The sequence below is a fragment of the Macaca fascicularis genome, chromosome 1 (assembly GCF_037993035.2).
Source record: "Macaca fascicularis isolate 582-1 chromosome 1, T2T-MFA8v1.1".
Lineage (NCBI taxonomy): Eukaryota > Metazoa > Chordata > Mammalia > Primates > Cercopithecidae > Macaca > Macaca fascicularis.
Window position 1 is genome coordinate 54,910,227 of NC_088375.1, and position 18,701 is coordinate 54,928,927.

The window sequence follows — 18,701 nt, forward strand, 5'->3', positions numbered from 1 at the left end:
AGCAATCTTCCTGCCTCAGCCTCCTGAGTAGCTGGGATTACAGGCATGTGCCACCATGCGTGGCTAATTTTGTATAAAGAGACAGGGTTTCTCCATGTTGGTCAGGCTGGTCTCAAAGCCCCAACCTCAAGTGGTCACCCGCCTTGGCCTCCCAAAGTGCTAGGATTACAGGCATGAGCCACTGTGCCCGGTGGGAGGTAATTTAATCAGCAAGGTAGTTACCTCCGTGCTGTTTTCTTGATTGTGAATGAGTTCTCATGATATCTGATGATTTTAAAAGGGACTTTTCCCCCTTTTACCCAGCACTTCTTTCTCCTGCCATCATGTGAAGAAGAACGTGTTTGCTTCCCTTCCACCATGATCATAAGTTTCCTGAGGCCTTCCCAGCCATGCAGAACTGTGAGTCAATTAAACCTCCTTTCTGAATAAAAGCTGAAAGGACCCCAGAGGTTATTGCAACTCAGTACTTTTCCCATTAATCCAGTCATACATCATTTATATCAATGACATATGTCGATAAAGAATGTAACTGGGTCTCAGTTTAATCTACTGGAACATATATCTGCATTTTTCTTTGCAATGGGAGCATCTATTTTGATTTAAATATCCTTAAATTGTTTGTCAGTTTTTACTTAATCATATCAACCAAGAGTTGGAACATCTTTAAATTTCTTAAACTTAACAGCATGCTCTTTTGCCCCCTATCTGGTCTTCTGAATGTAGTTTCCTTTCCTTAGAATATTCTTTCTCCAGTATGTTACCACTTTACCCCCATGTTGGTATAGTCCCATTCATCTATTCAAGTAGTTTCAGATTAGGCATTTTCTCCTTGAAGAAGTTTGCTGTGCATTCAAATGCAGGCTAATGTCCCTCTTTTATTTACTCTCAGAACACTATAGCTCCCATATTACATGGTTGCTTGCCTACTCACCTATGGAACTAAAATATCTATGAGGACAGAAGCCATATTAATTCTATTTATGGCTGTATCCTTAACAACTAGTAAAATGTATAGATCCTGATAATAAGCCAGTAAATAGTTTTGAATAAGTAAACTAGTTGGAAGTTGTCAATTAGACATTAGTGAGAAGCCAGAAGTATACTATAATACTGCATCTTGCTAATATTGAGCTACTCTTTTACCCTTAAGTTAGTGTAAAGATACAAGTTTTTCACTGGAGGAACCAAAATTATTATAAATCCTGGTGTGATATTTACCTTCACTAAAAATTAATTATGATTCAAAAGAATATAGAGCTAGATTATTTATTTAAATTAGGGCAATGGAAATTTTAGAAACTAGTACTCAAATATCATAGTAGTTAAGAGAATAATAGTGTACTGCAATGAGGTCAAAACTGAAGAGGGCCTACAGGCTCCTTTGAAAGACTTACATGAGTGTCAGCTGCCATAGGTCAGGAATGAGGACAGTTCCTTGTGATTTGTGAGAAACATTTACTCTGTCATCTTCAGAGAAAGACCAACTGAAGAAAGCATGGTTATAAAGTGACATTCAAGCCCTTCATCTTATAAAAGTCCCATAAAGAAAGAACATTCTCAAGAAAGTGAAAAGACAACCCACAGAATGGGAGAAAATATTTGAAAATCATAAATCTGATAAGAATCTAGTATCTAGAATATATAAAGAACTCTTACAAATCAACAATAAAAAACAACCCAATTTTTAAAGTGTACATCGAATTGAAATATTTTTCCAAAGATGTATGAATGCCAATAAACACGTGAACAGATACTCAATATCATTAGTACTTATGGATGGAAATACAAACCAAAGTCACAATAAAGTACCATTTCATACATATTAAGATGGCTGTAATTTAAAAATTGTTGTTGGTGAGAATATAAAATGATGCACCTATTTTGGAAAACAGATTGTCAGTTCCTCGATATTAAACATGTGACCCAGAAATTTTACTCCTATGTGTATGCCTAAGAGAATTGAAAGCACATGTTCACACAAAAATTTGTACATAAGTGATAGCTGCATTATTTATAGCAGCCTCAAATTGGAAACAATGCAAATGTCCATCAACTGATGAATGGATAAACAAAATTTGATATATCCATGCAAATAAATATTCACCATAAAAAGGAATAAAGTACTGACACATGCTACAACATGGATGAACCTTGAAAACATACTAAGAGAAAGAAGTAAAACACAAAAGACCACATACAGTATGAATCTGTTTACATAAAATGTCCAGAATACAAATTTATAGAGTTGGAAAGTAGATTAGTAGTTCGTAGGGGATAGAGAGAGAGGAGAATGAGGAATTACTGCTATTGGGTATGGGTTTTTTGGAGGTGATGAAACTGTTCTAAAATTAGATAGTGGTCATTTTGCACAACGTCACAAACATACTAAAATTGTCAAATTGCACATATTAAAATGGTGAACTTTACGATACATGAACTATATCTCAAAACAATATATTCTAAGAGACTGTAACAATATAGAAAAATACTTATGTAATACTTTTTATGTGAAAACAAATAGTACTTGTTGCCCATAGGGCATGATCACATACATAGGACGGAATTGCACTGAGTAAAGATGGGAAGACATTGCACCCCAATATTAACAGAGGTTGTCTCTGTGTAGTGGGGGTGATACAAGATTTTCTTTTCTTCAATTAAAAAAAATTTTGGCTCTTCTATTTTAAACATGTATTTTTATAATAAAAAAATTGTTAAAAGTACCATAAAGAGAGCAGATGATGTCATAGTCTTCTAGACTTTAGAGTCAAAATCAGAGCTTGCCACCTATGCCAGGGAAGGAACAAGAAAGGTGTGTCAGTTTATCATGAAACACAATGATTCTCAAAACTTGATGTTGTGTCAGGAAGTACTCTGCTACTGGCAAGAACTTTTTTTTTGTTCTAGTTGGGTTATACAATAGCAACCTTGAGAGAGTAATTTGAGATTGAAGGGTACTGGGTGATTGCTAGAACTCGTTTATATAATTAGTGAAGAAAGTGCCTTTTTTGAGATTCTCATATATGAGTATGGATTTGCCAGTCATGTAAAGTTTATATTTTTAAATTTCGTGGCCCAAGCAAAACAACATATTTATCCTCAATTTGGCCCATAGGCCCTATTGATGACCTCTACTCTGGTGTTTCACTTGAGTGGAATAAATGTGGAGGTCAGTGAAGTTGGATGCATAACCCCAAGAGAAAAGGATGTTGTGTGGGCTGTGTACATGTAAAAGTCCCTTGGATGTGGATGATACAAGGTTTGTGGATGGCAGGGAATAGGAGAGCAGGACATGATATAGGCAGATACATGGGCTTCAAAAGAGCTAATTTATTTTTACATTAATTTGAAGGAATAATGGACTGGAAGTAGTACTGGGGAACAAGGAAAGGAGGGATGTGTAGTAGGAAACACCTGTTTGAGCAGCTGCAGGAAAAGCAATATCCTTAGGGAATAACAAGTTTAAGTTAAGGCTAGAAGTTGGAAGGGGTATTTAGTGAAGAAGTTAAGAGTTAGGAAAACAGATTTACTATAGCAGCAAGTGCAGTGGAAAGGCTTGATAGGTAGAGTAGGACAGGGTTGTTGAGGCGTAGACAGTAAGAAGACTAAAGCCCATATAGCTAACAAGTACTATGGAAGCCCAAGTGAATTGAAGGTGCTCGTAGGTTTGTCATGGCCACTGAAAAGATTCATAATGTGTTTAAAAATAAGTATAAGACATGAGTATGACAAAATTGTCCACAAGAAAAAGAAATTGTCATTGATGAGAATTCAACCTTGGATAATGTTTTTAAAAATCTGACTCATAATTTTATTTGAAACTGGAACCTCAAGTACAATAAGGTTTATCAAATGCTTACTATGTCCTGAATTCTGTGGTAACTAGTTTAGTCTAGCAACACTTTTAATCTTCACAAAATCCTATGAAATAGATAATCCACCACTTACTGTTTTGTTTCTTTCACTTGATTTTTGTGCCTTATTTTCTTCACTTGAAAAATAGGGCTGATAGTAATAGTATGTACATCACAGAGGATTAAAAGAGACAATCCATGAGACACTGAGAACAGTGTCTAGTGCCAGGTCCATAAAGCTTACCTATTATTACCAATACTACTTCTTATATGACTGCTAATGTAATGACTATTCTTGTCATTTCACAGATGAGGCTAAGAGAGATTGAGAAACTTGTCCAAAGTGATGTCACACAGAGAATATGTAGAGGAGTAAGATTTCAAATGCAAATATCCTCACATTAGTCCTCTTACCTCTGCTGAAGCATTTGAATGGCTTCCATTTGGTTTTAAGATACACACCAAAATTCTCAACAAAACTTGTATGATCCAAACTGCACTTACCTCTAAGTTTTATATCATGCTTCCCTCTCTCTGTGCTCCAGCCACAGTGACCTTCTTTTACTACCTGTAAGTCAGATTGCTTGTTCTCTCCTCACAAACAGTTTTGTAGTACTGTCTCTGTGTTGGTGGCACTCACTGTCTTACATATTTTCATCCTTCCATGAGAAGAGTTCATCTCTTCTTTAGGGAAGCTTTTGTTAACTTCTCTAACTAGGATAATGACCCAGTCACATGTTTTCATGAAACTGCACACCTCTTCTTGGTAACACTTAACATAGCTATAATTTTTTGTGTGTGTTTTTCTGATTAGTACATTTCCTCCAGTAGACACAAGTCATCATCTTTGTTCTCCTTTGTGAGTCTGACCTACTATTTAACATGGAGAGGTTGAAAGAAAAAAAAATTAACTAAAATTGATTGCAAAAAAGAAAAGGAATAGAAGGAACACAGTAGAGTGTTAAATAATAAAACAAATTGGATAAAGAGTTTAGGAAATGAAGTAATTTTAAAAGAGATGAACAAAAAGTAAGAACTAAGTAAAATAATGTAAAAAGATGTATAAACAAGTAAATAATGAACTTAGAAGAAGTAAAAATAAAATGTGGACCAGCAACATAAAAACACTGGATTAGGCATTCAAGAGAGGTGAGAACAAACTGTCTTACCTAAGCTGGTTTCAAGCGGACTTCTAAGATGAGACAAGATCCAAGAAGATGGGTGTAGGGAAGGTGTCAGACCGTGAGCTTTAGGGAATAAAGATAGCTATTGTGTTTACTTTCTTTTGAGAAGAAGATTTAGGTTGATTTGTCAATGACAGCTAATGTTTGGCAAAGTGGTAACACAGGAAGAAAGATATATTTCTTAGCATAATTCTTGATATGGTTTGGATTTGTGTTCCTGCCAAAATCTCATGTCAAATTGGAGGAGGGGCCTGGTGAGAGGTGATTAGATCATGTAGGTGGATTTCTCCCTTGCTGTTCTGGTGATAGTGAGTGGGTTCTCAGGAGATCTGATCATTTAAAGTGTTTGGCATCTCCCCCGACCTCTTTTCCTGCTCTGCCATGTAAGACGTGCTTGCTTCACCTTTGCCTTACAATGTGATTGTAAGTTTCCTGAGGCTTCCCAATCATGCTTCCTGTACAGCCTGTGGAACTGTGAGTCAATTAAACTTCTTTCCTTCATAAATTACCCAGTCTCAGGCAGTTCTGTATAGCAGTGTGAGAACAGACTAATACAATTCTCTACAAGGAAGAGATCTACATGTCTTCTAATGAGCGGGCTAAACATAAAAAGGTAGTAACAGACTACAAGACTTGTGTTTTGCCTGGGGTGCATAAGGTGTGTAAAGTGAAGGATAGAGTATAATTACTTAGGAAAATAGAAGATATTTTTAGAGGCCATCTTGTTGTAGAGAGAAGAGAGCCAATGAGTAATAAAGCCAACTTCTAGCAGAAATGACTGTTAAGAAAAGGACCTCAGTTTTAGGTGGTAACTGCCTGAGTTGACAGTATGCCACTGATTCATAAGAAACAGGGGAAGATAAAACAAGGGGTGAGCAAAGATTTTGGTTGGAAAGATTCAATAACTATAGAATGAGTGTAGAATATTGTAGGATGAGTTCAGTTTTAGAGTCAAGACCCTCTGTGTTCAAACCATACCTCATCACATTCTGTTAGTGTCAGCTTTTATGCTTCTCAGACTGGAGTGAAAAACAATGTGCTCAATGTTTCAATTCTTTCTGAAAAATAATTTTACTAGTAGTAATAAAAATCTTTTACACTGTCAAAAAGCACATATATTTTGAAGTAGGATGAAACATCTGCCTGACGAATTTAAAAAATAAAGACATTTCTTGCTGATTAGTAGTAGCTGTGGGATATGCCTTCATATTTCTTGCAACCCATTTTCAATTTCCTTTGTCATTAAGAGGACTTTAGTTAAAAAAAAAATCAAGAAGCTGTATGAAACTGCTTTGAATCACTATAAAATTGGGGTTGGGTGGTGGTGAAATGACTTTTTGTATTGAACCACCTAGCCCTGATCCTAACATGTGATCTGTGCCCAGAAGTGCCATTTTCCTTGCCCTACTCCTCCTCTCTTCCATTTATGACAAGAATAGGTGATGCTTCAATTTTTAAGTTTAAAAAAATTCCTCTTCCAATATTGGGCAACTACAGACCTTTCCAACCAAAATCTTTACTCACAGGAATATATATATTCCTGTGAGTATATATATATATAAAATATATATAATAGAAATATATATTTAATATTTCTATATTAAATATATATATTTATATATAATATTATAATTATAATATAATATATTTATATATAATATTATAATATATAATATATATAATATAATATAAGTATATAATATATAATTATAATATAATATATTTATATATATTATAATATATAATATTATAATATATTTATATATAATATAATTGTATATAATTAAATATATATAATTAAATATATATATTTATATATATTTAATATATAAATATTAAATATATATATAATATTTCTATATGAAATACATAGTGGAGGATATTCTTTTAGAAAATATTCAATATATACAGGTATAATTTTAGTTTTTACTTTTTAAAAAAAATATTCCTTTAGCCGATGAAGGGGCAAGCCCCAGGAGTCAGGACGAGTCCTAATGCCATGACCCAGTCACACCACAGTGCTTACCCGTGTCCCGCCGGCCTGCTCCTTGTTGACCTGCACTGCTGCGGCCGCAGCCACACCATGACTGTGTTTGTCGTGCTCCTGTCCTTGTTGGTGGCGGGTGTTTGGGGGAAGGAGTGTAGTTCCCAGTCTGTTATTTTCATAAATGGAAATTGGCCTATACCAGGAGAGTGAATCCCGGACGTGGTGCATTGTCCATGGGCTTCTCTGTGAAGGAAAACCTTTCTTGGTCAGGACTTTCTGTGGGTGACCTATTTCATCGTCCTTGGGCTACCGTCATGGTGATGGTGAAGGGAGTGGACAAACTGGCTCTACCACCAGGCAGTGTCATTTCATACCTTTTGGAGAATACAGTTCCTTTTGGTCTTGACAGTGTTGCAAATTCCATTCGCTCTTTATTTCCTGAGGAAATTCCTGTTTTGCAGTTGGTTCTTAGTGAGGAAAGAGTGTATTTTGTAGGGAAGGCAAACTCAGTATTTGAAGACCTTTCAGTCACCTTAGGACAGCTCCATAATCACTTGTTTCAGGAATATTCCATTCTCAGTTCACTTCCCCTGAATTCTCTGAGTAGGAACAATAGAGTTGACCTGCTCTTTCTTTCTGAACTCCAAGTGCTACATGATATTTCAAGCTTGGTGTCTTATCATAAGCATCTAGCCAAGGGTCATTCTCCTGATTTATGTTCACTGGAACTGGCAGGTTTGGATGAAACTGGGAAGCATTATGGGGAAGACTCTGAACAATTCAGAGTTGCTTCTAAAATCCTTGTTGACATTCTTCAAAAGTTTGCAGGTGACATGTACAATCTTTACGGTGGGAATGCAGTGGTAGAGTTAGTCACTGTTAAGTCATTTGACACCTCCCTCGTGAGGAAGACAAGGACTATCTTTGAGGCAAAACAAATGAAGAACCCAGCAAGTCCCTGTAACCTTGCATATAATTTTGAATATTCAGTGATTTTCAACATTATGCTTTGAATAATGATTGCCTTGACCGTGGCTGTGGTTATCACCTCTTACAATATTTGGAACATGGATTCTGGATATGATAGCATCATTTAGAGGATTACAAACCAGGATATTCGAATAGATTGAATATTCATTGTGCCAGAATTAGAAAAGGGGTTTGGAAATTGGCTGTTTTTTAAAATATATCTTACATTGTGATTTAAAGTAGATAGTATACTTTAAATTTATTAAAAACTCACATTTTTTCTCTATTTGGTGTGTGCCTGTGGTTTTTTTATAGGGTGAATTATAGTATTGATGTGAATCAAACTGTATGGTGTAGATTCCATAATACACTGAAATATGATATAGCCATTTACTAACACGATTTAATTCCCTTTAATGAGTTTAGAAATAGGCACTGAAAGAAATTAAAACATTTAGAATAGCTTGTGCTATTTATTATGGAAAAAAAATGCACTGAATTTATTAGAGAAACTTATGAATGTTTAACTTCTTTACACAGCATAGGTGAAAATCATGTTTGGGCTGTTGTATGCTATGAACAATTTGTAAATGTCTTCATTTGATGTAAGTATCTCTGAAACAAGAGAAAACGTTTTTAACTTTGATTAGCCCTAAAATATGGATGTGATTATGCAATCACTTAGTTTTGAAACTCTTTCTGAATGACAGAGGATGGCTGCTTTTTAACCTTCTTCTTCAAGTTTGGTGACCCATACGGTCTAGTATGGATACTAAAAATATTACTTTTATCTAAGAAGAAACTAGCCTTGTGGAGTATAAATGCTTTTAATTATACACACAAAAATCATTGAAGCATGAATATAAAATATTTTTAGTTCAGTAACCTGTCCCCTTGTGTAAGTTACTATGGTTTGTGGTCCAACTTCATCCTATAGAATATTAAGTGGAAGTGGATGAGTTCTACTTTTTATGTTGGCGTGTACTCATGTCTATAAAGACTGACACGTTAATAATAATTCTGAAAAAATTTCTTTAAAGCTGTTGTACTTAGCCAATGTTTAATGTCCTATTTACATAATGGAGTCTGAAACTCAGAGGAACTCCTTGGGTACCCAAAATTATAATGTATATCTAATAGAGTGATATATATATATACACATTAGTTCTATATATTCAGGTCGCAAAACACAATTACATTTAAAAGAATTTTAGACAGAAGCAACTTTGAATATATTAAAGCTGCAGTGCAGAAACACATTAAAGTTTTAAGGATAAACATTTTTTCCACTGGAGGGTGCAATTTGTCAGTATATCAAAATATTCACAGTTCCTTTAATGAATATACTTTATAAATAATATCAGAGAACTGATTATTTCTAAGACACTAACATAGAATGCTAAGCAGATTTCATGAAACTTTAAATAAATGAAATTTCACCAGTAGGAATCTGGGCTTTATTCCACAATACACTTATGTGGAATATACTTATAATTAGGATCAAGTAAGCTAAACATAATTTTATTCTTTTATTACCTCTTTTGGATAACATACATGACTTTCTTGGCTACTAATACTGCAAAAATGTATACTAATAATTCATGCTGAAGATACAGTTCTACTTATTAAGTTTTATAGTTGTTTCCTTTAGCAGTCTATGCATTTATTTAAAATTCTTTATGAAATACAGATTTATTTTATTAGACTTTATACTCAGTAATAATGAGTAGTCTAAGATTAAATGTAAATTAAATAAACAAAATTAACATATACATTTAACTGAAACTTTTTTGTTATATACGTCATATAGTATGAAGGCTATTAGACAATGTGTACTTTAAATATAATACTAATGAAACATGAATTATAATAAAATCTAGAATTTATTAAGCACTGGCTAGGTATTAGGCACAGTTCTATATTTATTAACTTTGCATTTGTAATTTACTTACTCATCACAACAACCTCAACAAATAGATATCATTTTCTCCATTTCACAGATGAATTCAATGTGCCAAGTGACTTGTCCAAGTCCATACAATTAATATCTGAACTCCACTGAGATGGCCTGGCTCCAGAGCCCAGACTTAATCACTATTCAACAACTGTGTTAACCTTGTTGATGCCAACCACTGCTACTCAAATACCAACGTGTTGATTTTTATTTTAGACACTTGAAGTCAGGAACTTTCCATCATGAGTTAATGTTTCAAAGTTATCTATCAAATATGTGTTTATGTTTTCTATTTGGCCTAAATTAATAGAACTTCTTTAATTATGACTTAGATAAATGAAACTGTGGCAGAGCATCTTAATTGCTTACCCCAGCAGCTCTTTCCATCCCTCTCAGTAACAAAACACCAATATTTTGCTGGCACATTGCCACAGTATAAGACTACATTTTCCAACCTCCCTCTCAGATATGAATGACCACATAAATGAATGAATTAACGTTTGGCTACTTGTTACTTAGGCAATGAAATGTTAAGTGTAAGTGTTGTGTGGAACTTCCAGGGAGTCTTCTCAAAAACTAAGGTCTGTGATCTTGCTGCACTTACTCTTAGTTACTGTTTTCCACTACCTGCAGTGTGGGCATGAAGAGCAGCTAGAGCTTAACAGCTATTTTGGATCTTGGGGCAGGATAACAGAATGACAGCCAGACAAGGAAGGAACTACTGTCTCCTTTAAGCCCATATTTTGAGTCTTTCTAGCATACACAACTGTATCTAATCCTACTAACAAGTTTGATAGGTTTTTTTTTTTAATTTATTTATTATTATTATACTTTAAGTTGTAGGGTACATGTGCATAACGTGCAGGTTTGTTACATATGCATACTTGTGCCATGTTGGTGTGCTGCACCCATCAACTCGTCATTTACATCAGGTATAACTCCCAATGCAATCCCTCCCCCCTCCCCCCTCCCCATGATAGGCCCCGGTGTGTGATGTTCCCCTTCCTGAGTCCAAGTGATCTCATTGTTCAGTTCCCACCTATGAGTGAGAACATGCGGTGTTTGGTTTTCTGTTCTTGTGATAGTTTGCTAAGAATGATGGTTTCCAGCTGCATCCATGTCCCTACAAAGGACACAAACTCATCCTTTTTGATGGCTGCATAGTATTCCATGGTGTATATGTGCCACATTTTCTTAATCCAATCTGTCACTGATGGACATTTGGGTTGATTCCAAGTCTTTGCTATTGTGAATAGTGCTGCAATAAACATACGTGTGCATGTGTCTTTATAGCAGCATAATTTATAATCCTTTGGGTATATCCCCAGTAATGGGATGGCTGGGTCATATGGTACATCTAGTTCTAGATCCTTGAGGAATCGCCATACTGTTTTCCATAATGGTTGAACTAGTTTACAATCCCACCAACAGTGTAAAAGTGTTCCTATTTCTCCACATCCTCTCCAGCACCTGTTGTTTCCTGACTTTTTAATGATCGCCATTCTAACTGGTGTGAGATGGTATCTCATTGTGCTTTTGATTTGCATTTCTCTGATGGCCAGTGATGATGAGCATTTTTTCATGTGTGTGTTGGCTGTATGAATGTCTTCTTTTGAGAAATGTCTGTTCATATCCTTTGCCCACTTTTTGATGGGGTTGTTTGTTTTTTTCTTGTAAATTTGTTTGAATTCTTTGTAGGTTCTGGATATTAGCCCTTTGTCAGATGAGTAGATTGCAAAAATTTTCTCCCATTCTGTAGGTTGCCTGTTCACTGTGATGGTAGTTTCTTTTGCTGTGCAGAAGCTCTTTAGTTTAATGAGATCCCATTTGTCAATTTTGGCTTTTGCTGCTGTTGCTTTTGGTGTTTTAGACATGAATTCTTTGCCCATGCCTATGTCCTAAACTGGAAAAATTCCCTTTGAAAACTGGCACAAGACAGGGATGCCCTCTCTCACCACTCCTATTCAACATAGTGTTGGAAGTTCTGGCTAGGGCAATTAGGCAAGAGAAAGAAATCAAGGGTATTCAGTTAGGAAAAGAAGAAGTCAAATTGTCCCTGTTTGCAGATGACATGATTGTATATTTAGAAAACCCCATTGTCTCAGCCCAAAATCTCCTTAAGCTGATAAGCAACTTCAGCAAAGTCTCAGGATACAAAATTAATGTGCAAAAATCACAAGCATTCTTATACACCAGTAATAGACAAACAGAGAGCCAAATCAGGAATGAACTTCTATTCACAATTGCTTCAAAGAGAATAAAATACCTAGGAATCCAACTTACAAGGGATGTAAAGGACCTCTTCAAGGAGAACTACAAACCACTGCTCAGTGAAATAAAAGAGGACACAAACAAATGGAAGAACATACCATGCTCATGGATAGGAAGAATCAATATCGTGAAAATGGCCATACTGCCCAAGGTAATTTATAGATTCAATGCCATCCCCATCAAGCTACCAATGAGTTTCTTCACAGAATTGGAAAAAACTGCTTTAAAGTTCATATGGAACCAAAAAAGAGCCCGCATCTCCAAGACAATCCTAAGTCAAAAGAACAAAGCTGGAGGCATCACGCTACCTGACTTCAAACTATACTACAAGGCTACAGTAACCAAAACAGCATGGTACTGGTACCAAAACAGAGATATAGACCAATGGAACAGAACAGAGTCCTCAGAAATAATACCACACATCTACAGCCATCTGATCTTTGACAAACCTGAGAGAAACAAGAAATGGGGAAAGGATTCCCTATTTAATAAATGGTGCTGGGAAAATTGGCTAGCCATAAGTAGAAAGCTGAAACTGGATCCTTTCCTTACTCCTTATACGAAAATTAATTCAAGATGGATTAGAGACTTAAATGTTAGACCTAATACCATAAAAATCCTAGAGGAAAACCTAGGTAGTACCATTCAAGTTTGATAGGTTTTAAGAGTTCATTTTGTCTATCTTTTGGGCCTCAGTCCACCCCAGATCACAGCCTTTCTTCCTTTCCTGTTTTCTTTTTTTTTCTTTTTGACTTTCTATGGTAATCTCACTCCATCACCCAGACTGGAGTGCACTGGTGCGATCACTGCTTACTGCAATTCTGCCTCCCAGGTTCAAGTGATTCTCGTGCCTCAGCCTCCCAAGGAGCTGGGACCAGAGGAGCGCACCATTGTGCCCAAGTAATTTTGGTATCTTTTGTGGAGATGTGGAGATGGGGTTTTACCATGTTGCCCAGGCTGGTTTTGAACTCCTGAACTGAAACGATCCACCTGCCTCAGCCTCTCAAAGTGCAGAGATTACAGGCATGAGCCACTGTGCCCAATAGATATGATTCTACCATGAGGTCATCAAATATCCTTACAGGCTACATGAACTTTGAACATGTTATTAAACTACTAATATATTTTATGATTTTTTTAAATCATAATTTTTTAAAGATAATTTCTACCTGAAGTCCAAAATTATTGACTTAAATTATTCTACAAGTAGTAGTAACTTGTGTAGTAGTGATTTGTGATTGACTTTTAAATTGTCAATTATTAAAATACTTTAGTTTTTGCAGATTATATTTCCCCTTTTGTAACCAGGAAGGTACTTGTTTTAGACTGTGTGTTTGTGCCCTGTCCCCTGCCATCCATCTGTTGAAATCCTAATCCCCAATGGGATGATATTAGTAGGAGGTCGGGCCTCTGGGCAGTAATTAGGTTTAAATGAGGTCATGAGGGAGAGCCCTCATGATGGGATTAGCATCCATAGAAGAAGAGAGAGGCAATATTCTCTCTCTCCCTGTGTGTGCTCGCACCAAGGAAGGCCATGGGAGGTTGTTTTCAGGAAGAGGACTGTTTCCATGATGCTGTTAAAGATAAACCCGAGACCAGGAAGATAAAGAGGTTTAATTGGACTTACAGTTCAACGTGACTGGGGAGGCCTCAATCATGGTGGGAGGCAAAAGGCACTTCTTACATGGTGACGGTGAGAGAAAATGAGGAGATGCAAGAGCAGAAACCCCTGATAAAACCATTGGATCTCGTGAGACTTACTCACTACCATGAGAACAGTATGGGGGGAAACTACCCCCATGATTCAAATTATCTCCCACCAGGTTCCTCCCACAACATATGGGAATTATAGGAGTACAATTCAAGATGAGCTTTGGATGGGGACACAGAGCCAAACCATATCATTCCATCCTTGACCCCTGCGAATCTCTTGTCCTCATATTTCAAAACCAATCATGCCTTCTCAACAGTCCTCCAAAGTCTTATCTCATTTCAGCATTAAGCCAAAAGTCCACAGTTCAAAATGTCATCTGAGACAAGGCAAGTCTCTTCTGCCTATGAGCCTGTAAAATCAAAAGCAAGCTAGTTACTTTCTAGATACAATAGGGTACAGGTATTGGGTAAATACAGCCATTACAAATGAGAGAAATTGGGCAACACAAAGGGGTTACAGGGCCCATGCAAGTTCGAAATCCAGCAGGGCAGTCAAATTCTGAACTTCCAAAATGATCTCCTTTGACTCCATGTCTCATATCCAGGTCATGCTGATGCAAGAGGTAGGTTCCCATAGTCTTGGGCAGCTCTGCCCCTGTGGTTTTGCAGGGTATAGCCCCACTCCTGGCTGCTTTCACAGGCTGGCATTGAGTGTCTGTGGCTTTTCCAGGTGCATGGTACAAGCTGTCGGTGGATCTACCATTCTGGCGTCTGGAGGACAGTGGCCCACTTCTCACAGCTCCACTAGGTGGTGCTCCAGTAGTGACTCTGTATTGGGGCTCCAACCCCACATTTCCCTTCTGCACTGCCCTAGCAGGGGTTCTCCATGAGGGCCCCGCTCCTGCAGGAAACTTTTGCCTGGGCATCCAGGCGTTTCTTTACATCTTCTGAAATCTAGATGGAGGTTCCCAGACTTCAATTCTTGACTTCTGTGCACCCACAGGCTCAACACCACATGGAAGCTGCCAAGGTTTGGGGCTTACACCCTCTGAAACCATGGGCTGAGCTGTACCTTGGCTCCTTTTGGCAATGACTGGGACACAAGGCACCAAGTCCCTAGGCTGCATACAGCACGGGGACCTGTGGCTGGGCCCACAAAACCCTTCTTTCCTCCTAGGCTTCTGGGTCTGTGATAGGAGGTCCTGCCATGAAGAGCTATCACATTCCCTGGAGACATTTTCCCCATTGTTTTGGGGATTAACATTTGGCTCCTTGTTACTTATGCAAATTTCTGTAGCCAGCTTGAATTTCTCCTAAAAAAAAAAATGTTTTTTTCCACAATGAGATACCATCTCACACCAGTTAGAATGGTGATCATTAAAAAGTCAGGAAACAACAGATGCTGGAGAGGATGTAGAGAAATAGGAACACTTTTATACTGTTGGTGGGACTGTAAACTAGTTCAACCATTGTGGAAGACAGTGTGGTGATTCCTCAAGGATCTAGAACTAGAAATACTATTTGACCCAGCCATCCCATTACTGGGTATATACCCAAAGGATTATAAATCATGCTGCTATAAAGACACACGCACACATATGTTTATTGTAGCACTATTCACAATAGCAAAGACTTGGAACCAACCTAAATGCCCATCAATGATAGACTGGATTAAGGAAATGTGCCACATATACACTATGGAATACTAGGCAGCCATAAAAAAGGATGAGTTCATGTCCTTTATAGGGACATGGATGAAGCTGGAAACCATCATTCTGAGCAAACTATTGCAAGGACAGAAAACCAAACACTGCATGTTCTCACTCATAGGTGGGAATTGAACAATGAGAACACTTGGACACAGGGCAGGGAACATAACACACTGGAGCCTGTCATGGGGTGTGGGGAGAGGGGAGGGATAGCATTAGGAGTTATACCTAATGCAAAAGATGAGTTAACGGGTGCAGCACACAAACATGGCACATGTATACGTATGTAACAAACCTACACGTTGTGCACATGTACTCTAGAACTTAAAGTATACTTTTAAAAAAATGGGTTTTTCTTTTCTGCTGTATCGCCAGGCTGCAAATTTTCTGAACTTTTATGCTCTTTTTCTCTTTTGAAATGAAATGCTTTAACAGCACCCAAGTCACCTTTTGAATGCTTTGCTGCTTAGAAATTTCTTCCACCAGATACCTTAAATCATCTCTCTCAAGTTCAAAGTTCCACAAATCTCTAGGGCAGGGACAAAATGCCACCAGTCTCTTTGCTAAAACATAACAAGAGTCACCTTTACTCCAGTTCCCCAACAAGTTCCTCATCTCCATCTGAGACCACCTCAGCCTGGACCTTATTGTCCAATATCGCTATCAGCATTTTGGGTAAAGCCATTCAACAAGTCTCTAGGAAGTTCCAAACTTTCCCACATTTTCCCGTCTTTTTCTGAGCCCTCCAAACTGTTGCAGCCTCTGCCTGATACCCAGTTCCAAATTGGCTTCCATGTTTTTGGATATCTGTTCAGCAATGCCCACTCTACTGGTACCAATGTACTGTATTAGTCCGTTTTCAGGCTGCTGATAAAGACATACCCCAGACTGGGAAGGAAAAGAGGTTTAATTGGATTTACAGTTCCACATGACTGGGGAGGCCTCAGAATCATGGCGGGAGGTGAAAGGCACTTTTTACGTGGTGTCAGCGAGATAAAATGAGGAGATGCAAAAGTGGAAACCCCTGATCAAACCATCAGATCTTGTGAGACTTACTTACTACCATGAGAACAGTATGAGGGAAATTGCCCCCTTGATTCAAATTGTCTCCCACTGCATTCCTCCCACAACATGTGGGAATTATGGGAGTACAATCCAAGACAAGATTTGGGTGGAGACACAGAGGTAAACTATATCAAGGACCCTCTCCAAGAACCTGACCATGCTGACACCCTGTTCTTGGACTTCCAGCGTCCAGAAATAAATGAGAAATAAATATGTGTTATATGTGCCACCAAGTCTATGATATTCTGTCATGGCAGCTCAAACTGACAGAGACAAGCATTATGGTGTACTCTTCTTGAGTTCAAATAAATTTGAAAGTATTTTATGAGATTAGTAGCATGATGTGGTAGTAAAATTGAGTAAGTATGACAGCCATTTTCTGTAAAGGAACTTGGAAACTTCCTAGCTTCCTGGCATTTCCTCTTTGCTCAGACACAAGCCTAGAGTCTTCTGATTTGTCTTTTCCCTCCCCCAAATCTTAATTAATTATTTATTAATACAATTTCAACTTTTAGATTCGGGGGTACATTTGCAGATTTGTTCCATGGGCATATTGCGTGACATTGAGGTTTGGGGTATCAGTGATCCCGTCACCCGGATAGTGAGCATAGTGCCCAATAGGTGGTTTTTCAGCCCTTGTTCCCCTCTTTTTCTCCCTTCTCTAGTAGTTCTCAGTGTCTATTGTTCCCGTCCCATGTCTATGTGCATTCAATGTTTAGCATTCACTTTTAAGTGAGAACATGGGGTATTTGGTTTTCTGTTTCTGCATTAATTTGATTAGGATAACGTTCTGCCTGCTGACTTGTCTTTAAACTTGCCATCTGCTTCTCATTTTAAAGAAAAAGAATAATGAGGCTTGTTTTAAGATCTTTTCCTCACGATTTAAGCAAGATTTGGGGGGAAAAAAAGAACTACAGCTTCACCCTAGATTAGAAGATGACCAAAAGTCTATGGGAGATATGGAAATCATACAGGTTTTAAGATTCTGTCATATGTAATAATAACAGTAGCAACATAATATGGTTTTAATAATGCTATCTTCTATAGTATTTATAATATGTTCAGCAATATGCTAATTGCATTATATGTATTAAGTCATTTTATCCTCACAACACTCTGAAATAAGTACTAATGTTTTACAGCTGAGAGAATTCAGTCACATTGATGCTAACTTGCTTGAAGTCACTCAGCTGCAGTGGAAATATCAAGACTTCAACTCACGCTTTTTGACCTTACAATATTACTGTAACGTCTTAATCCATTCAGATAATTGTTAGAATTATTGCATTGAATTGGCTCAATGAAAAATACAATTAGAGAAATATAAAAAGCTATACTAAATATTTTTGGTCTGTACTATCAGATCCTCTTTCTTGGATCAAAGTGTAAATTTATGTAAATCACTGTTAGAATATGTATTGCATTAATAATACAAGATTTTTAATTTTTTAACCACCTTAGATAAGTTCCACAAAAATTTATAGTAGTTACTTCAAATTCTTCAAGTTTTTTCTATTTTATGGGATTTCACCATATGTAGGTCTTAACATAGATATGACAACTCAAGTTTAGATTCAGTCTTGGGAAATAATCACTATGTGGCAAATTGACTATCTGATAAGTTATTGATTAGTTCTCTTCACTTCTGGTTGCTCTTGCAGGTGAATAAAATTATCCACTTCCATGTCTACCAGCAGTATGTGAAAGGAAATAATAGGTAGAACTAGAAAGATCCTTGAAAATCAATCAATTACTCCTTATATTTTTTCAGAGAAAAAGAAGTCCCAGACTGATAAAATAGTCTTGACCGACATACTTTACCCAAACAAAGGGTAGAGGTAAATATAGAGCATGCACTCTAGTATCAGGAGTTCTAGGCTAAATCTTGGCTTTGCAATTGATTAATCAAAAATCTTAGACATGTTATTTAGTCTCTTGGAGGATCAAGTTTTTAACTGGCAAAATTAGAAATATTAAAGATGATAATATCTCATGAAATTGTCATTGATGATCAAATGATCAAATATAAGGCACAGTGTTTTGCAAACTATTAAG

The 18,701-nt window shown here is 37.0% G+C and overlaps 1 protein-coding gene and 1 pseudogene across 2 annotated transcripts in view; both read left to right on the plus strand.

The window, feature by feature from the left end:
- Positions 1–303: 303 nt before the first annotated feature.
- The window catches only part of CRB1 (crumbs cell polarity complex component 1), a 500,591-nt gene continuing 482,193 nt past the window's right edge, over positions 304–18,701 (plus strand). For both annotated transcript variants that reach the window (XM_065539172.2, XM_074031678.1), the window contains exon 1: positions 304–399. In XM_065539172.2, coding sequence (XP_065395244.1) covers positions 390–399 — 10 coding nt within the window. In that variant the 5' untranslated portion in view covers positions 304–389. The remainder of the gene's footprint in view (positions 400–18,701) is intronic.
- LOC102139036 (renin receptor pseudogene) lies at positions 7,095–8,361 on the plus strand (annotated as a pseudogene).